The sequence below is a fragment of the Dryas octopetala genome, chromosome 1 (genome assembly GCF_963921425.1).
Source record: "Dryas octopetala chromosome 1, drDryOcto1.1, whole genome shotgun sequence".
In the NCBI taxonomy this organism is placed as follows: Eukaryota; Viridiplantae; Streptophyta; class Magnoliopsida; order Rosales; family Rosaceae; genus Dryas; species Dryas octopetala.
In genome coordinates, this window is record NC_141366.1 from 4576969 (window position 1) to 4598465 (window position 21497).

Below are 21497 nucleotides of genomic sequence, written 5' to 3' on the forward strand. Positions count from 1 at the left end.
CCGGGTTTTAGAAGTATTGTCTGTCTAAAGACTCTAAACTAATTGACTTAAAAGGGTTTTAGAAGGATTAGGAAACTAACCAACTAAAAGCTTGAAGAAAAAGAAAATTAAAGCTTGATCTTCAAGTAAGGGTTTTACCGTTTTAGTAGTATTATAATTAGATACAGTGGTAAATGTATACCTGAAAACACGGTACAGTAAGGAACCAGATTTTTACACCTATACCAAGATCAGAAAATGATCAATTCGCGGAACATGAAACATATATAGCAGCATATGCAAGACCACATATAAAATCACTAGTAGTAAGCTAGTGTTTAGATATCAATTATTGTACATGTATTATAATATATTGGATTGACCACTACTTGTGACTACCTAGCTAGTTGATTGCAATTTCTTTGTTTCCAAACTGCTGCAATATTACTGTACGTATGTCAAATTAAGTGAAAATCATGTTATTGATTTAGGAAATCATTTTCTTGATAGGAAAGTCTTTGCCCTCTTCGGACGGGTTTAAGCCCTCTGAATTCCGAGACCAATTTGGTTTAGTTGAAACTCTTGTATATATTGGCTCCAAAAAAAGAAAAGAAAAGAAAACAAGGTATACTAAGCATAGTGAAAATTAATCAATATTGAAAGAGACCTGGCTAGCTAGCTAGCTAGTATTTGTTTTTATCTTTCTCTCTTCCTAGCTCGATCTCTCTCTATCATTATCATATTTATGCATCTATTAACGATGTCATATATATTTGAAATGACTGGTGCCATAGTCGTCTTCATTTTTTTTGTTCGTAATTGCATGTTATAACAATACCAGGAAGCAGAATGGTCCAAGTCCAACAGGTGATCAAACTCGCGATCTGGAAGCACAAACAGATAGCAGGCAGCAGAATGATCGAACCCACGTTCTCCAACCACAAACAAATCCGCCGCCGCCGCCGCCACAGCAGCAGCAGCAGCAGCAACATTGTCTGGACGCCAAGTCAAGGTTCTTCACGTATACAAGTAACCAAACAAATAATGATCAGACTGGGTGTGCAATTTGCCTGGACGATTTTGAGGGTGGTGACGTGTGTAGGATGCTTGACAACTGTAAGCATACGTATCACAAAGAATGCATTGATCGTTGGCTAACCAAGGATGACCATTGTCCGCTTTGTCGTGGTCTTGTTTTGGGTCTGCCTATCACACTTCAGAATCCAATCTAGTGATCACTATTCTCGTCAATTCTTAATTAAGGGTTTTGTGCTTTCTTAATTTTGCTACATTGTTGTAATTACTTTAATTACTTGTATATTTCTTTTCCTGGGCAAGAATGATCGATGTTGGTCATTGGATACAGAGGCAACCCTTCATCCAAGAACATGAAATTTGATGGTATTAGTACTAATTAATAAAACCATGGACGCAAGTAAAAGTACTGGGGGTGCCATTTTGGTACCTTTGGTAGGCATGGACAGTGAAGAAAGAGCAGAGCTAGAGTTGGATAGGGATTAGGGAAGATGATGATCATCATATGGCAATGCTGACAGAAGTAGTTGTGTACCAAAACAGCTCATGAGGCTGGGACTAAATGGAATATGAAAGTGAAACCAAAGTTGAAGGTTAATATCAAAAGAGGTACAAAACCCATAGAAGAAATGGCTTTTCCTGACCAAACCCACAAGCAGATTCCAACAACTCACGGCTATAATACTCGTAACAGGTCAGGTGGTATCAGTAAATATGAAGCTAAGTTAAGTTCTAAATATGCTGAAAAGGGAAAATACCACGCTAAAAATGCCTACCAGGACCCAAGTAATTGACAGAGAAGATCAAGAGGGTGAAGAAGAAGCAAGCGATTATGAAGAAGAAGAAGAAGCAAGTGATGATGATGGATCGGAGGATCAAGGCATCAGTGGATAGAGTTGCTTCATATGCTTGCAGCTTGTTCATTAGTTAGATTTTAGGCAAGCTCAGTTACTGGCTTCAACTTAATTTGATTCTTTGATAGTTCATACAATTTGTTTTTCCCGGAGAGGGAAATTGTTTGTGATTCGTTCAAATTTTTGTATAAAAAGTAAAAGAAGTCGAAAATGGTGCATTTGTTCGACCAAATTATAATCTGAATTCGAAAGTTTGGGTACTATTTTAGATGTTACAGAATTACAGGTACCTATCTATTTGGAGTAGCAATTTATGTTTTTGTGTGGTGCTTATGTCAAATGCCAATTCAAGCAGAAATTTTCAGCACATGATTCTTTCTAAAGGTAACAAAAAAATAAATAAAAATACTATAACACAGTTAGAAAATTTCCAATCTGGGTACTTCTTTCTATGATAATTTATCTGGGTATTATTGTACATGTTAGTGCGCTATACACTCTTCTGCTAAGTTTATGCCGCCAAATATATCAGCAGGAAAATCTTTTGTACCCCTTGCACATGAACTGTGTAGGACGCCATCTAATAGAAAAAAGGTGGGATCCACTGTTATGTGGTGGACGTCACGTGATTGTTATTAGAGCCCGGTGCATGTGTAGAAAATTTCAGCCAGAATTTGCTCCATGTCAATGAAAAGCCCATATTGTGCGGATTTAAGTTGAGAGTTGAGACCTCTTCCCACAAATAATGTCTTCACTTCCAGGTGATATTATCTCGTCAAAATCTTCCATGTTCTTCACCAAAGTTGGCCTCCCAAGTTTCTGTGCCTTTTAACATGGAATAGCAGAATAGCAGTCATTAAGAACTGATACATCATTGGTTTGGAAGCAAGTCAACAGATAATAGAAATTAACTTGACAACAATGTTCACTTTTAAGTCAAAACTACAGTTTGCAATTGCCACAGGTACTCTGTTCACTTTTTCACTGACAACACTAGGAACGCTGGAAAATTAACCAGACTGTCATACAAGAACCCACACTTGAAACAAGTCGATCCAGCTAAATTGCATTCTGAGATGAATTTGGATGACCAGAAACAATTGAGTTAGAAGAACTCAAAGGAAAAAATAGATGCAACTATAGTATAAAATCTACAGGTTGATATAAAAAGAGCAAAGTACACATTGGGAAACTGAATGGAATAAAGGGGAACAAATTGGAAATTACAAGGTTGACATTATTCAAATTGAAACTAGAAGGACCAGATTGAAATTTTTAGTAAATTACAGGGGATAAAAAGTATACATTGGCTTATAAAAATGTAAAATTTTATCACCAACACAGATAAAGCATAAGATTTAAATTTGAATTCTTGAAACATATTTCCAGCTATACAATTTGACATTGATCACAATTCTTGTATGGAATTTTTATTTGTGAGTTGGATAGTTAACGAAATGTAAAAGACATGCCTTATGAGTGATAACTTTACTGATCATTTCAAACTTCTACCAATGAGTTGTCAAATTTAGAGCCTCCATACCTCATTTAATGAGTTGCTTTGTTGTTCAAGTTCACGTATTTGTTGCATTGTCATTCCAAACCATTCATCTATCCAAGCAAAACAGTTCTGATGACTTTCTAGGAAAAGAGCCCTTTCACCCTATAAAAAGTATAACAGGAGGTACATTCCATAAAGATTTGATGATACAAATAGATATTTTGAAGATATTTACACACATGATCCAAGACTGATGGGCACCAATGTAAACTAGTGAGTTTTAGACGGTCTAATTAATAAAAAAATTGATTGGCGATTTATGAATATAACTTTTCAATTATCTATGTCATGTGTAGAAGTGATGCTGGTATTTGCCTAACTATGGCATGCATCATTCCATTATGAAAGATATTTGTGATTACCAAAAAAACCTGTGTTGAAAATAATAATTGAACATGTTATTCAAGAGACCCTACCAATAGCAAAGCTTGTTCGAGTCTATAGCCAAAACCCCAATATGGTGCATCTATGGTGACCAATTTGTAGGCTGTCATAACTGGATCCGACCTATCCTGAAAATTTTAGAAAAATAATTAATAGATTAAAAGGTAGATTTGGATGAGGAATTAAGCGACACTGCAGATCAGAGAGTGCAACTCAAATTTTTTGTAACATTTTTTATACATATAAAAATGCAATGTCCAAGCATATGTAAGAGTAAGGTTTCCACTTGCATAGCAATTTTTATCTTCTTCTTTTTTCGGCCAAACACTTGTACAGCATATTTAAATAATGCAGGTGCCTTCATATGAGAGAGAGAGAGAGAGAGAGAGAGAGAGAGAGAGAGAGAGAGAGAGAGAGAGAGAGAGAGAGAGAGAGAGAGAGAGAGCAGATATTACATACATACTTGATAACAAGGTTAATTATTGAAAGCAATATAATCCAACTCATGACTCAAGAGTAACTGGCACACCATAAATTCAACATGATTAAATTACTGGTGGGAAGATACCAACCTGCCATCCCTCTAAAAGTGGACCACGACCAGTTTTCGCTGATATAAAGTTGGAGAAGTCCGTGTCACTACTGCCAACTATATAACTCCAGTAATCCCTTGCAGATGAAGCAATATCAACAATTTCCACATCCCTGGCTGCTAGTTGCTCTTTGCTTAGACCATGTATCTAGTTTGTAGTTACAAAATGGCAAAGAGGAGCATTAACTTACAAATTTCTAGCTACAAAAAGAGTTCTAAGTGAGACTTAATCAAAGCAACAGAAACTTCTCTAGAAACTTACATTTTCTGACTGTCCATTGTCAGCCCTATGAACAGTTTCAATTGTCAGCTGAAACTTGGTAAAGTATGGGCACTGCAAAAATGCAAAACAAGTAAGCTGCTTCTGGAATAAAAAATATATATATACAGAATACTAATTATTTTTAGAGATGGACAAGAATTTTGTTACCTTGATTACTGTGCGATTAAGCATCCATTTGCAGACAACCAAAAACCATGTTAAAACAAGTTTCACATCTATTTAATAAGCAAGATACACAAAAAATGGCATTGTGAACACATGGCAAACCTGTTTTGCATCTTGGGTATGCATTCCAGGCTTCCTCTTGCATGATGAGAGCATTTGCAGGTGCAAATGTGGTAAGCCAAGTAGGAGCTTTGCTGAAATAAGAAAAATGCATAAATAAGATAATGTAACCTTGAAATTCAGAAAATTCATGACTGCATGAAACAGTATTAAAAATCGATGATCCACTTCAACAAAAATAAAGAGGAAGAAAACAGTAAGGCCGTAGGAACTTGAGGTGAAATGAAGACCCAAACTAATGTTCTGAGCCATTTTTTAATTGAAGAAAGAAAAAAAATAACATCAATAACAATTTAATGATAACTGTATAGAGTCACCAAAAATCACAATTACTAGAAACCTGCAAATGCAATGCACCAAGAATTATGATTCACACAGAACTCCTCAATCCTCACCCAAAGAAATCTTTAGTTCACTAACAAAAATGGGTTTTAAAAGTAGAGGTACACCTCTCACATGCCAATTCAGCACCAACTTAAATCATAAACTCGACTACATTATCATGTAAATTGATTTACCTTTGTAGACGATAAATTTTAGAAGTGTATTGACCCTTTCCAAATACATCATCTTCAAAGGATTTATTCTCTAAAATTTCCACCCCTTCAGTGCTGTTCGTGTTCTGTTGCTGCATCTTCATGACCATGTACATCTGCGCTACTTGATACTGCAATTCAAACATGTGGTTTAACAAGCACCCCATAATTCTTAATTTCTTATGTAAGTGAAAACGAACCTTGTAATAACTAATAACTAAGCATTTGAGTAGGAACAAATCATCAACTTCTTGACTACATTTACCTCTTCCAACGACATAGGCATTACAATCCGACTTCTCGCAAGACCCCCATTGAAAAGTCAAGAATTAAGGAAAACTCAGAAGAAAAAGAAACTAATTTCTTCTATCACAAGAATTGTAAGAACAAACTCACTATAGCTTTTATTTATAATTCATAAATACCACAATGTGCATCTTACTGATAAATAAGCATGAAAAAACCCTCATTGATTAATAATTGAGTGTGTGTGCGCAAAGAGAGAGATCAGAGTAATATTCTCTTATCAAACACTCTAGTATGTCACACTGTCAACCAATATATATATATATATATATATATATTCTATATTTCACCTAATGCCATACTATAAAAATTTGACAGCAAACTATAAAAGTTAGCGTTCAGTTTGGTTAGGGAAAAATGTAGAAGAATAATAGAAAATTTGAAATATGAATCCTTTAATGTTTCATCATAGTGGCACAAAAAACATAAGACCCCCACAATTAACAACACAAATTGAAACTGTCTTTTTATCCTTTGTTCTCTTAATGCTTCAATCCCACAAGACAAGCATAAAGGCCAATAACTGTAGAATGTAGACTTGCATTGAAAGAGCAGGATAGTTGACTAGAATAAGATCAAACAACCATTAATCTACGTTCACCAAAGTAACCCATAATTTGCTCAATTTGCCTAAATCCAATACCTGCCCACTTCAACTAAGCCTACACTAAAACAACACAAATCAAAATTCAAACTTTTACTTTTCATTATCCACCTCATTTCCTTAGCAACCACACAAAAGAGCAACCCAGAATTTCAAAACCCAGAATTCAGAAACCATAATTAAATTAAAAAAATAAATAAAAGGATACAATTCCTTCATCAGAACCATTTCTAGTGGCTTAGCTTCGAAAATTCCACTGAAATTGTGATGGGTAGCTTCAAGCCTTCAAATGTGACACAAAACAGACAGAACCCAGAGAGCACAACGAGGATGGACTAACGAGGATGATGATGATGAGCAGGCTAAGAATTAAAGAAATATGCCAGCCATGTGCAAAAAAAACATTAAAGTAGATGTCTTATTTGTTGGCCTTGTAATAAGGCACGTCACAACCTACAGCGCATTTTAGCGCGGGTCGGTACAGACAGACGGAGTCAATGAACGTGAAGGGTCGGAGAGTCTACAAGTCAATGAGAACTTCGTTTTTGACTTTTTCACGTTTTGGACCAACTAGAACGAACCAGCGAGGGGACTCTCTCTCTCTCTCTCTCTCTCTCTCTCACACGCGTTTTCAACCAAACGGTGTCGTTGCATCCTCCAGGTCGGCTCAACTTCGATTTTTGTTTTTCTTTTTGTTTTCTGGAAACAAAGTAAATTATGGAGAGATGGTGACCAATAGAGGAACGGCAGCGGCAACAAGGTTGCATACATTTCTTCTTCTTTCGTTTTCAGGAAATAGTTACTGAAATAATTAATAGACGAGCACCAAAAACTCCTTAATAGTTTTTTTTTTTAACTTCTTAGTGCTATCTCAAGATAGGGTACTAATCATATACCCTAACTAAAATTGTGACACTCTTAGGCCTTGTTTGTTTGACCGAAATTCTAGAATAGGAATAGTAATTGCACTCACATTCTTGTCTATCCCGGAATATGAATTTTCAATTCATATTCCAACGTTTGGAACAAAAACATAATCAAAGTTAGGACAAGACTTGTTATGTCCATTTAGTGTTTGGTAATATTTCTTATTATATTTTATAATTTGTAATTGACACATCAATATAATAAAAAATATATGTGCCATAATTATGTGTCAATATTTCCTATTTCTCAATGTTTGGTAATCTTTCCTATTATATTTTCTAATTTTTCAATATAGCCAAATAATAAAAGAACATATATGGTAATTTTTACATTCTAAATTAACTATGGAATAAAAAACCACCTCCCTCATGGAATTAGTTTACAATCAAGTAAAGTCAATTCCTTAGTTTTGTTTCCTTTACAGTCAACCAAACATCAAGTCTTTCTGTAATAGAATCTAATTCTCATTCTAAGCTTTGAATTACGGCCAAACAAAAATAGCCTTGGTGATGTTCTATCTCATTCATAAAAGTAAGATCCTTATGATACAAACTTAGTTAAATAAGATGATTCATATAGTTTTATTTCTATCCTAATTAATAACCCCACTTTTCCGAACAATAATGCTTCCATACACAACCGATTAAGATTCCAAATGAAGGCCCAATCTCAATCAGTCAATGAGTCAAAGCCCGATTCATCAGAACCAACAGAATAGGCGAAGGGGGGGGCTATTCACACCACCCTATTTTGCTGAGTTCACCACCCCCCTAAATTTTGCCCATTTTTGCCCATTTTGCCCTGCATGCCCATTCTCCAGAATTTGGCCAGCCACCTCTCCCCACCGCCGGCGCGACCCCACCCCTCCCCACCGCATCTCCCCTCCTCTCCTCCTCCCCCACCCAGCCACCACTCCCCCACCCATCCCCTCCCATCCCCAGCCCGCCCCCACCCAGCCAGCCCCTCCCCAGCCCACCCGCACCCCCTCACCCCAAGCCCCGCCGCCGTCGCACCCATCCCCAGCCCGCCCACACCCCCTCACCCCAAGCCCAGCCCCCGTCGCACCCCTCAGCCCCAGCCCCCATCGCACCCATCCCCCACCCCCGATCTGGAGGTCTATGGGGTCGCGCCGGCCACCCATGGTGGTTCGGTGAGGGAGGGAGGCAGACAGAGGGGAGAGAGAGAAGATGGCAGAGAGAGGGAAGAGAGAGAAAGAAGGGAGATCGGGCCAAGGGAGGGCTGGGTGGGTCGTGCCGGCGGCGGGAAGGGCTGGGTGGCTCGCGCCGGCGGCGGGGAGGGCTGGGAGTGGTGGTCGGCCAAAATTGGAGGGGTGAGCTTTTTTTTTATGCAGGGGCAAAATGGACAAAAATGGGTAAAAATTTAAGGGGGTGGTCAACTCAGCACATCTGGGTGGTGTGAATAGCGCCCCCCCCCCCCCCCCCCCCCCCCCCATAGGCGAATTTAACAGACAATAGACCAATAGTAGTTCATGTTGTGGATAAGCTGCCCTCCTTTGTTGGATCGCTAGGCCTGGTATGGAGGTTAATTGGGTGCACATTGTTGGATTAGGCCTCCTGTCCCTGTGGGTCATCTCATCATTTTTTGGGCTTCGGCCCAATAGCAAAAAAGCCCATTAGGAGATCCTGACCATTTATTTATTAATTAACTAACTTTGATGCACATGAAGTCATGAAGTAAGACAGGAATCTTTGATGCATCCAATACGAAACATGTTTGATTGTTTGCATATTATGTTAATAATGTTATTATGGTTTTGGCCTAACGCCTTTGTAATATATATGTTGCTGTTGATTGTTGGAAACGAATAATTGAAGGCATGTTCAACATGTGCTAGGCATGAAACCTTGGAACAAATATTAATATATGATATTAATGCATAACTCAGCAGAGAAACTTGATTGAGTTCTTGGATAAAAAAAATAAAAAAACTTGATTGACTTCAGCGAGCCCAGCCGACTTTGCATGAATTAAATTAAATTGTGTAATTAATTTTGGCGACTTATTACAGATCATTGACTTTTGTATAATTAAATCTATAGAAAGTCTGTATAATTAGTTATTTACTTTACCAAATGAAACTTAATTAGGATATTAAGATATTTATAACGGTAGGTGGTGTTATTAATTATAGATGTTAGAAAAGAAAAAGAAAAATAAATTTAGATGACTGTACATCGTACTCTAAGTAAAGAAAAAGAAAAAAAAAAAGAAATCGAGGTGATGAAATATAAATAATAATAGTAATAATTATAGGTGTTATATCATATATGCAACATGAGTGACAATGATGGCACGTTCTAACAAATCCATCATAATAATTAATTTTTTTTTCCTAATAATTAATATAGTCATACATTTGTACATGATTTGTCATATAAAAGTTAGATGACGTGAGGGTTCATCATGGCAGCGTACACACGCCGGCTGGTTTCACTCAGTATAGAATGTACGTGGTCCAACATCATTACCTCCAAAAAGTCGTCAGGTTAATTATGAGGAGAACATAAATTTTGAAACCCGCCATTGCATATGTTTTTATTATCATGTGTTAAAATCACATGCGATAAAAGAAATAGGCATAAAATATATATACATGTGATAACAAAATTTTCATATTTATACTTAATTATATTAAATTTATTTACTTTAGACTAATTTTCATTTTGATTCATGTAGTTCAAACAATTCCAATTAAATTTCTGTAGTTTACTTTAGTTTGTAATAAAGATCAAATATGCAATTTCATTAACTTTGTACGTTTTGATATTGTAGTGAGAAAATCTCACTCCCATTCCTCATATTGGTATTTTATGTATGGGTGTTTTAGTCATTTTTTTTTTATAGGATTTCATGCTAGTTTGGAGTCGCCATGTGGTTACCACATCATCAAATATGTTTGTGTGATATTGTTGACCTAATTATCTCATTCTAAGTGTGGGCATATACCAGACCAACCCAATATTCACTCGCCCATTTATGACTCTGCGAGTTGGATCGGGTTGGTCTCATCACGGCCCAGCCGCTACACAAAAACACGACTGGCCCAATTATATTGGGCATGCTGCAGTTTGGGCTTCTCACTGCCCGCTATCAACCTGATCGCCTGTTTCTCTTACACTCTCACATTGTTGTCTTGTTGAAGCCTTGGAGGTTGTTGACATGCAACGCCGTTCTCACCATCTCTACTCTTAGGCTTTCACCATTTTTGCATGGCACCTCGCCGAAAACTAAAGCATCTCTATCTTTCACTAATATTGGCGACAATAAGAGAAAGACAATGGCACCCGATTGAGATATGACACAGGTGTGTCGCCTCCTCTAAAATCGTTCAACCCGACAACTGCCCAACGAACCGACAAACCGACTCATGCTCAAATCGATCCGACCAATAATTAATTAGGTAGTGATGGGTTGGATAATGCTCAAACTGATCCATTTGGTGCGGCTTGTGAGTTGGGCATCAACCTGACCAACCCAACCCGCCTGATGCCCAACCCTAGACTCATTCAACATCATATAATCGTAATAGAAATGGACCTCTCATCTATTATAAATAGGGTCATCTAGCTCTATAGAAAGGGATTCACACCCTCGTTATCTATCGCTTAGGAATGCATACAATTTTTACTCACGTTCTCCCTTCATAGCTAGCTAGGTTTCTCATATGACAAGGGTAGAGCCAAATGCAAAACTTAAGGGGGTTAATAAAACTTTAAAAAACGTGAAATTGGGTGAGAAGCTAAATCATAAAATGAAATTGGGCTAGACATGAAGATTTGAACGAATTAGAGACGGAAGTTGGAGTGGACTGACGATAATAACTAAAGTGGGCTGAGTCTATTAACTCTGTCCCTACATATCACCATATCTCTCTCCTTGTATATTTTAATTTAATTATCTATTCATTAATGGAAACCCCAAAATACAATTCTGTGAACGTAATCCAAATATGGTAAACCACCATATATTGCATATGTCTCATGTGATTGTTTATTTTCCAGAGTGATTGCTTGGCCCATTAGCATCAACAAATCCATAAAATACAAATAGAAATAGACCTTTCATCTCTCACAACCAAAGAACCAACGTGAATGGTGCCTATCCTTACTCATTTTGGCATGTATATGATCGATTGTTGATTAGTCGTAGTCTTCTTTAAATATATATATATATATATATATAAAGTATGTACGTATGATGAATCCTAGACCACACCTATTAGAAATTTAGAAATGTCACTCTAGCTAGAGCTAGACGCAAGCAACTGACCTCTTTTATTAAGCCCATTTTAATTTCCTTATATAATTTCTACGTACGTACAGTCCAGCACCATTATCATCGTATCGATGTAATTGGGAAACCAACTAGCAAAGTAGTACAAAATTTATTTGTTATTTTCCTCTATGGGTTGACATCCATGCGTGTTCATATATGATTTAGTAGATGATCACATGCAATGTGCACATATACCCACCCACACCCTCTTATCTCTTTTCATATAATAGTCCAAATTATGAATGTATATGAAGAGGTACATGTGGCTGTCCGTCACTGACTTATCACTAAATTGCAAAAAACTTGTTAGCTTCCTCCTAGGAAAGAAACAACATTGTTAGATGTGGCCGAGACTATTTGCTAAGCTTTATGACTCATATGGCTTTGGTATATATCATACCCTATAGTCAATAGACAAATAACAAATTCATATCTTAAATCAATAAATTAAGGATCCCAGTATTAATTGCTCCCTACCTAGCTATAGCTCACTATTAAATCCACTTTATTGCTCCACTCGAGTCTTACATACTTATTATTTGGAAGGAGGTCGAATATTTAACTTCGGTGGTAGAATACTTATCTATCTACACCAACCATAAGAATTTGATTTTTCCTTTGTTTTATGAAAAATAGAAAAAGTTCAACATTCTTAGCTCTAATATATTTACCCAACCAATATTACAAAAATAAATCTTCAAATTTTAGATATAATAGTGTTTATTTCTAATTAATTAATAGTTTCGGTTTTTATATCATTTATTGCTAGCAACTAACAATAACATATCACATTTACCATGGTGTCTAAAATTTTAAAAGATCCATTTTGAATTTTACCCACCAAATCAAACACCGAAAGAGTAAAAACCAACCCGAAATAATGTATAGAAAAAACTTAAAAGATAAAGTTAATAGAATCCCAATTACTTAAGGTAAATTGATGTATTTATCAATTGGACACAAAAATTAATGTAGTAAATGAATCTCACGGTAAAGGAAAAAAAGAAGGTAAGAAAAAGTGGTTGAAGTCTGAACGGGAAGACGATGTCAAATCAAGAAGGAAAGAAGTAGGCGTTACGTGATTGCATGACCTTAGCGGGCCATGCATGTATGATTATTCCCCACACCACACTACACACTATGCCCATTTGAAAATTACTAAAATACCCCTGTCTCGTTACCTCAGGTGGGCACACACGCAAGGAGCTTTTCAGATAAAATGGAATTTTGGCTCCAATGCCACACGACAACGACATCAGATGTATTAGAAATTAAGAATAGAGAGAAAATAAAATAAAAAAACAAAAAAATAAGGAAGTTTTAAAGAGATGAAGAGAGAGAAAAATGACGACGCCAAACATACGGCCACGACTGGACGTGTGTTTAAAGCCTATTATATTTTACTATTAAATAATTTCCACACATTTATATTTTAGTTTCTCTCACTGCAGAAATACCCTTCTCTCTCTCTAAAACCTCTCCTACTCCTCTGTCTCTATCTCTCTCGCTCTCGCTCTATATGATTACATACAGATCAGGCCGAAAGCACTGTATTTCTATTTCTCTACTACTCTCTCTCAGACTCTCGCTCTAGTTTCTCTCTCTACAACTCTTACCGCTGCTTAAATTCTAGGGTTTTAGGTTCGTATATGTGGCGCTTCTTCGATGTCGTCGTCGTCGTCGTCTTCGAAGGTCTGTTACAACGCTGAGTGCAAGGAATTGAAATCGGAGCTGCCGAGAAAGGGCTGGCGCCTCCGTACTGGCGAGTTTGCTGAGCTGTGCGATCGATGCGCGTAAGCCAAGCATTTTGTTTTTTTATTTTATCATTTTGAAATGGTTCAGTGGCTTTTCTATGGCTTCAAATTACGGCTTCATTTGACGTCGTTTCGAGTTTGATTGGTCGGCTTGCGATCGAGTTTAGGGTTTTAGTTGTGGGCTTTTGGGGGGAATTTACTAAATTTGGAAGAAGTCGTGCCGTTATGCACTAGTTTCGAGAACGAGATTGGGTTTTTTTAAAGGGTAATTTGGGAAAGTTGGCTTTAGCTTCATTTTCATCTCATCTTCTTCTTTCGAATTCGATTGAGGGCGCTGAATAATTTGACTTTTATTAGATAAATGCGTTCGAGCTTTCATTTTTATTAGTGCAGAACTGCTTTGGGAAATTGGAATTATAAGATTTTACCAAAAGAAAAAAAAACAGAGGTAAAAAGAGACTAATTAATTTATAATTTACGTTAGGGACAGATTAAGAGCTTCTTTTTTTTTTTTTTGACTGCTCCATTTAATTCTGTGGATGCTTTATGTGATGCTTCTGAATGTGGCTTCAGCTTGGTGTCGGGATATGTTTTTCTTTGGTGGAATTTGTTTTTGTGTTGTATTCCTAAGGAATTTTGTTTTTGAAAATATTTTTCGATGGAGCCTAACCTGCAGGTGCTTATTTTAGGTGGATGTAACCTGCATTGCTTATACTTGCCTAAATTTAAGAAGTAATATTGGAAAGTAATTAATTTGTAAATATGGAAATCTGAAATACACAACAATTATTGCAATAGAAGTACTGAAGTTGAAGCTATAAAACGAGTTGCTGTTTTTTGATTAATGGGAGTTTGAAATATGACAGAAGAGTTGGAACTATTGTAGCCAAAAAACATAGAGAGATTTAATGACAGCCATTAATAATAGAGTAAAATTGCAAAGTAATTTTTTTCCTTGTTTTGGGTTACTAATGTACAAAAATATGGAAGATTCATGTGAGAGTTGACTTTTTGAGGCAACCTAACAACCATATATCTGCATTTGACGGTAATCGGAATTTTTTGTTTGTGAAGATTCAAGAGAACAGTTGCATTGTACAAATTTCTAAAATATAGGGGGGAAAATGTAAAAAAAATTCAGTGGGGGTCATTGCCTCATTGGCCCTGTTGGCAAATGGCAGCATATTCTTGCATGCCAATATTATATGCATTTGCATTTTTGAGTGGATACATATCCTTGCATGTCAATATGATGCTCATCTGATATTTATGTGTGGGAGGTTATGAAGTATCATATTTTCATATCATTTGTGGTGGTTTTTTGTAAATTTGGGCCCCTCCCCCTACCCCCTTTCGTTACATGGAAGGTGGAAAATTCAAATAGTCTAAAATGGCTTCCATTTGGAACTTTGGGGACACTGCCAGTGTTCAACATGACCTATTTCTTCTTAAGCAGAGAGGCAAATGCACCATTTATAACTTCTTTACTAGTGTGATATCACCTTGTTGACAGTGGTTATGTTCTTTTGATTAGTTGTTTGTACTAAAAATGATGTATTCTTGGTTTTTGCAATGTGGTAATTGTGGTAGTTATTAAAATCAAGAATTGAGTTAATTTTGATATAAAACATTCCTTAGTCTATACTATATTTGCATGTTTAGTAATATGCTGAATTTTTTTTTCTTTTCCCTTTTTTGTGATTCAAGTCTTGCTTATGAGGAAGGAAGGTTCTGTGAGACTTTCCATGTGAATGCTTCTGGTTGGAGGTGTTGTGAATCTTGTGGGAAGGTGAGTAGATAGTTTATCCTCACTGGATTAAATTCCTTAATAGTATAATTCTTTACTGTTATAAAAATGTTGTAGTAAAGTTAATTGACTTTAGTTTTGGATTTCTAGTATATATGTTGATTTGGTTAGTCTTCCTGTGCAGCGGGTTCACTGTGGATGTATCATTTCAAGTCATGCATTTTCATTGTTGGATCCTGGAGGAATTGAGTGCATGACATGCGCAAGGAAAAATATTGTTTTGGTAGGGATTTTTAGAAAATTTTTCTTGACTAAATTTTATTATCATATTTTTCAATTGTCAATTTTCTACTACATGAATCTTTATTTATTTTAATTATGTTCCTTGAATGTAAACTGTGTTATTCTCTGTTGTTAATTCAGACATCAAATCCAGCATGGCCACCGTCCTTGTTTTTTCATTCACCTTTATCTGAGAGACTGAAGGACCTGTCTGCCAAAAATTGGAGTCAGTTGGCTGGATCTGGTCCTGTACCATGGAGGCAAGCACCCAATATATTCAATTCTTCAATTTCTTCATCTGAGTTGCATACGAGGGTGCCATATGAAATTGATGTTTCAACTGGAATTAACAAACTTAATGCCAGTGAAAGAATACAAGTCTCTTCCTTGGACAAGAAGAAAGTTGAGGATTTTTCTGAAAGACTAATGAAAGTAAGCCTCACGATTGGCAAACAAGAAACTCATGAAAATGGGAATGCAGGTATTGATTCTTTCAAGGCATTTAACCTATTCTGAAATTTAAAAGGATATGCCAATTTGCCATGTTGCTGCTTCCGTGCTGTAGAAAATACAATGGCTAGATGGCTGTTAAATTGTTGTGAACATTTTTTTGTAGGAAATAACTGCGAGGAGCAAAGCAGTTCATGTTTAAATATATCTCAACAGTCGGCCTCTTTGAAAGAGGATCCATCTACTCCACAGTTTAGCTTGGCTGTCCCATATAGACCTGCAAGCGAAACAAATGGTCAAGTAGTGGTTACTGGAACTAATTTGCGGTCAACTCCTCCTCTTGCAAAGCAGTTTCATGGTAATTTACATAATGGAGTTGAATCATCTGGTGATACCCAGATCCGCAACGCAAGGCCTCGAGCAGATGCCCGGGGAAGAAATCAGTTACTTCCACGGTACTGGCCTAGATTTACTGATCAAGAGCTACAGCAAATAACTGGAGAGTATCCTTTGATTCAATATCTTTTTTATTCCCCCCATTTTTTCCTTAAAAATATACAGTGTGCTATATTTTTTAATAAATATATAATGTGGTGGCTGTCTGTTTTATGAATTGTGAATCTGACTCTCCTTAAAATTTGTTGTTCTAACATACCGTAAACCTTAACCATATGTAAGTTCAAAATCTGTAATCACTCCGTTATTTGAGAAGATGTTGAGTGCAAGTGATGCTGGGCGGATTGGACGTCTGGTGTTGCCAAAAAAATGTGCAGAGGTGTGTTTTTATGTTTCCCCAGCCTGACCTGACATTTGGCTTCTTGAGGCATAATGGAAAGATTTTGCATGATTTAAGATCTTTTCTGAATTTGGCATATCACATGATTCATTTATTTGATAATCATTAATATTCTGCCACTATGAGACAGGCATACTTTCCTCCAATTTCTCAGCCTGAAGGACTACCTCTTAAAGTCCAGGATGCAAAAGGCAAGGAATGGATATTTCAGTTTCGTTTCTGGCCCAATAATAATAGCAGAATGTATGTTTTGGAGGGCGTTACACCTTGCATACAGTCGATGCAACTGCATGCAGGTGACATAGGTAATTATCTGACGTCACTGGAATAATTTCTAATGAATGGAACTGTGTTCATACTTAAAACTTGGCAAGGACTCTGCCAGCACTTTCTTAAGGAGTTCTTTTGGACCTGGTTCCATGTCTTCAATTTTCTGGATTCTTGCAGCCAGTTATTTGGATATTGGAATTTAAGCACTTAAGTTGTGTCTTGCATGCTTCCTTTGTAAATTCTTGTTTTCTTGCCTACGTGTATTTTCATAATTTCCCTACTTGCTGTGTTGTCAGCTTACTATAATTTAATTCATCATGTGATCCCTCATCTTGGTACTGAAGGATTAATCTGTTTCCTCAGTAACATTTAGTCGGCTAGAGCCAGAAGGGAAATTGGTTATGGGGTTCAGAAAGGCATCAACCGCCCCACCATCTGATCAGGTTTGGCATTGCTCAACATCCAGTTCCTTGTTACATGCGTTTTTTGTTCCTTTATGTATCTCTTTGCATTTGGTTTTCCGTAAAGTCTACAACTTTGACTTAATTTTCTTTTTCTTTATGTTTGCACTGGCAGGAAAATGAGACAAACAAGACAGGCAATGGAGTTTCATCCCATGCAGATGTTAGTATAACAGAAACTAAATCTGGTGAAGTTTTTTCAAATATTTGTCATTTTAAAAATGGTTCAGATGTCATATTATAAATGGTTCAGAATCACCTAGCTTTTCATCAATGAACCAGGCTGAATTGGCAGATCCTAGTTCTTGGTCTAAAGTTGATAAGTCAGGTTACATAGCAAAAGAAGCCTTGGGAGCTAAATCTTTGATCTCTAGAAAAAGGAAGCCCAGCACCTTGAGTTCTAAGAGTAAGCGCCTGAGAATTGAAAACGAAGACCTGATTGAACTGAAGTTAACATGGGAAGAAGCTCAAGGACTGCTTCGCCCCCCTCCCAACCATGTTCCTACAGTTGTGGTGATTGAAGGCTTTGAGTTTGAGGAATATGAGGTACATTGTTAATTACTACTTTTTGTTTTCTTGAAAGGATTCATGTCGCCATATTTGCCCATAATTTTTCTTGTTCCAATCTGGTTTTGCTTCTGGCAAGAAAGAGATTGATTGTAATCCATAACTCTGATGCCTTTATGTCCTTTCCCTTTTAGCACAATTATTGCATTAATATCGTTTGCTAATAGATCACAATTGTTATAGTGCACCCAAAAAATAATGTGGGGTACAAGTGACAAAAGAAAGATGACAAAGAGGATCCATTCTTCGCTTGGTATTGTTTCCTTTTCTGTGTCAGAAGAAAGTTGTCAACTAGAATTGTAATGAGAAACTGTGAACCATTCTTACTATTGTATCTTGTCATGATGACACTGCACAAACTTACTTTAGTTATGTACAGTTTCTGATACTGACTCCCAAAACTCAAAACAAACTAAATGAGAGATGAATCTTGGACAGCTTTAATTTACTTAATCAAATTCTTCATTGGCTTGTTCTCTTTCTGGTCTGCCATTGATTCCCCCTTCTTATTATCTGGACGCAAGAATCCTGCTCCTGGTTTGGGCCTTTACTAAACCTATTTTAAAGTGTGATTCATTATAAATTACAGATTTTGAGTTCTTCTGTTCATTTTTTGGCTGAACAACAAGAATGGGCTATATAATCGGGGTTTCCTTCACCCATATCTCAGCTGTCCACATCCCCAAAACCTATGTCACATGTTGTACTCAAAACTCCCTCTGTTAAAGAGGGAAATACCTCTTGGCTTTTAGAGGGCAGTGGTACACCTTTCACTGCATCTTTGTTGTTTTATGCTTTCTTACTATGATATTATGTTCAATATAGGGTTAGGACAGCTACATTATGGATTATGACATCTGTTATTTCAATTTACAGGATGCTCCAATTCTTGGGAAGCCAACAATTTATGCTACTGGTCGCGCAGGGTAAATCACTTTGAGTGCTAACATTTCTGTCTGAGACTTCTATATTAGTTCTCTGGGTTGCTTCTTAATCTTTAGTTTATTTTTGCATATTTCTTATGAAAATTTGTTGATATTTCCCTATACATTAGTGGAATTATTGTTATTGACAATTTCTTGGGTAAAGATAAGTGGTTCATAAAATTGTTGTGCATAGGTGCTGCTGCTGGTTGAAATTTTACATTTTTGTTTTTTGAGATTTCTGGAATATATAAAAAGAGCTAATAGGCATGTAATAGAGTATATTTATGGCTGTCTGGTTATTATGAATTCCATATGTTTGTGTCCCTATAAGCTAGAAAATTCCAATTCCTTGTTTCCTTTGTGCCAGTGAGAAGATTCAATGGGCTCAATGCGAAGACTGCTTTAAGTGGCGCAAACTACCAGTGAATGCTCTTCTTCCCTCAAAGTGGACCTGTTCTGATAATTCATGGGACCCTGAAAGGTAAAACAGACATTTTCCATAAGGTGCTCTGATTATATTCTTTTTAGTTCTTGTGGATTTGGCAGTAAAGTACATCTGGACAACTTGTTGCCCTTAAACTAATACGAGTTCCAAGGATGTACATTGTCTATGGATTAGTTGTTTTATATTTGTTATTCATTTAATTTTTGCATCTAGGTGGTCTTTAATGTATTTAAAAATTGCTACCAGATCTTTGTGTTCGGCAGCTCAAGATTTGACAACAGAACAGCTTGAAGATTTGCTGCCCCGTTGTAGTTCAGGTATGAATTGCTTGAAACAATTATTCTAAATGTCCTTTTTTTTTTATCCGCTCATTGAGCCATGATTCATAGGAGTCTAATTATTATTCTTCTGTTTTGCTACCTATGCTTAATGATTTTTTTTTTTAACCTACTTGCAAGTTGTTCTAACTTTTGACATATGCATACTATTCCATTTTATTAAATTTACAATTATTTTTATTTTGATTGGGCAGTTGCTTCTAAGAAAATGAAGGCTGCTAAACAGGACCCAGATAACATTGAAGCTTTGGAGGGGCTTGATACACTTGCGAACTTAGCCATCTTGGGAGAGGGTGAGTCACTCCCAGCATCAGCTCAGGCCACCACAAAGCACCCCCGGCATAGGCCTGGATGCTCATGTATTGTCTGCATCCAGCCCCCTAGTGGGAAGGGTCCTAAACACAAGCAAACGTGCACCTGTAATGTATGCTTAACTGTGAAGCGTCGCTTCCGTACATTAATGCTGCGGCGTGAGAAGAAACAATCAGAGAAAGAAGCAGAAACTACACGGAAGAAGCAGCAACAGCAGCAGCAATTACCAGTGGTTGATAAGCTGGACGATGACATCATCATATGTGTTGACACAGGAAGTAGTAGTCCAAACCAGAAAAGGGATGTCCATGACCTTTCTGATGATGATCCTAACAGGACGAAATCCTCAATTTCACCTTTTAAAGGCCAAATCGACCTGAATATTCAACCAGAGCGGGATGAAGAGCTGTCACCTGGCGGCTCAGATTCTGGCAGCATGATGAAGTTGCTCCAAGATGCCACAGAAAGGTATCTCAGGCAGCAGAGATTGTCAAGCTCCGGTGGCAGTGAAAATTCGTCAGGCAATCAGTCACAGAAAGCTGGAGGAGGTGAAGCAGGGGGAGAACCACCACTACTCAGCAATGGTGCAACCCTTGGAAGCAGCAACCATGATGGCAGCAACGACTGTCCCGCAACTTTATCCATCAAAGCATCAGCATCAATGACTGCTACGGGGTAAATTAGTGTATTCTTTTGTGCCATGATATAGATGACGATCATCAGCAACACAGGGCTGTTATTTTGAACTGGAGATGGTTTTTGTTGTACATTCATCCACATGGAATCTCGCATCTTCAGATTTGTACATAAAAGAAGAGAGGGGTGGGAAGAGGAGAGGGCAACTTGGTGAGAAACTACACACGTTGTTGTCCTCTCTAAAGTAATATAAAGCGGACATGAATCCAACTGAAAGTGGGTGGCAGGTTGAAGCCAATATAGTTTCATTTTAGAAGCTCACCTTGCTACCCGTGTTATTGAGGATGTAACTCATCTCCTTTTCCGGCCCAGTAATATAGGATTTGCATTCACCTCATTTTCTTTGTTTTGCATTTTTTTACCCAGCAATTGAGTGGTCAAAGCTGAATTCTTTATTTTATTTTTTTCCTTCTAAATTGCTAAACTTTTTCAGACTACATATTAGTAAATTTGTTTTTGTGCCCTTAAAAAAGGTATAATAAATAAGGGCCAAATACTTTAATATGAACTACATGTTAAAACAAGTTTTGTTCGTTTTCAAATATAAATTGGTTAATTATAACAAGCCATTGCAAGCCATTTATAATAAAGGGGCAGGGATTTACTAATTTACTAAAGCAGCAGTGGTGGGTGTGTGATTGGGAGGATAGAAAATGGTACGACCAAGTCAACGAAACTATCTTGACAAGCTTGGCACGTGTTAGTTCGATATCGAGCAGCTGTGTGCAATGTTTGAACGGGGTTATAGGTTGATTTGGCTGGTCCTAAATATCAAATGAATCCAAAACCTCTAATGCCTCTGTACCCTCAC

The 21497-nt window shown here is 37.0% G+C and overlaps 2 protein-coding genes across 3 annotated transcripts; one reads left to right on the forward strand and one right to left on the reverse strand.

Annotated features, from left to right (window-relative positions):
• Positions 1-2206: 2206 nt before the first annotated feature.
• Positions 2207-6809, reverse strand: LOC147296735 (uncharacterized). Its single transcript, XM_086230188.1, has 10 exons — positions 6628-6809; positions 5775-5805; positions 5492-5640; positions 4956-5047; positions 4836-4843; positions 4668-4739; positions 4386-4553; positions 3846-3941; positions 3412-3531; positions 2207-2693 (listed from the first exon to the last, which is right to left on the reverse strand). Exons 1-10 carry the CDS (start codon positions 6645-6647, stop codon positions 2580-2582), a joined length of 870 nt encoding a protein of 289 aa, XP_086086314.1. The 5' UTR covers positions 6648-6809; the 3' UTR covers positions 2207-2579.
• Positions 6810-13102: 6293 nt separating this feature from the next.
• LOC147296736 (B3 domain-containing protein Os07g0563300-like) lies at positions 13103-21123 on the forward strand. Of its 2 annotated transcripts, XM_086233353.1 has the most exons (15): positions 13103-13435; positions 15104-15185; positions 15328-15426; positions 15567-15685; positions 15791-15906; positions 16042-16378; positions 16554-16650; positions 16802-16976; positions 17305-17384; positions 17518-17565; positions 17685-17948; positions 18846-18895; positions 19263-19376; positions 19587-19657; positions 19873-21123. In XM_086233353.1, the coding sequence occupies exons 1-15, from the start codon at positions 13308-13310 to the stop codon at positions 20667-20669; spliced, it is 2577 nt and encodes an 858-aa protein (XP_086089479.1). In that variant the 5' UTR covers positions 13103-13307; the 3' UTR covers positions 20670-21123. The 2 variants fall into 2 exon arrangements, with proteins under 2 accessions (XP_086089479.1, XP_086089472.1); XM_086233346.1 differs by having other exon boundaries at positions 15567-15906.
• The last annotated feature ends 374 nt before the right edge of the window (positions 21124-21497 follow it).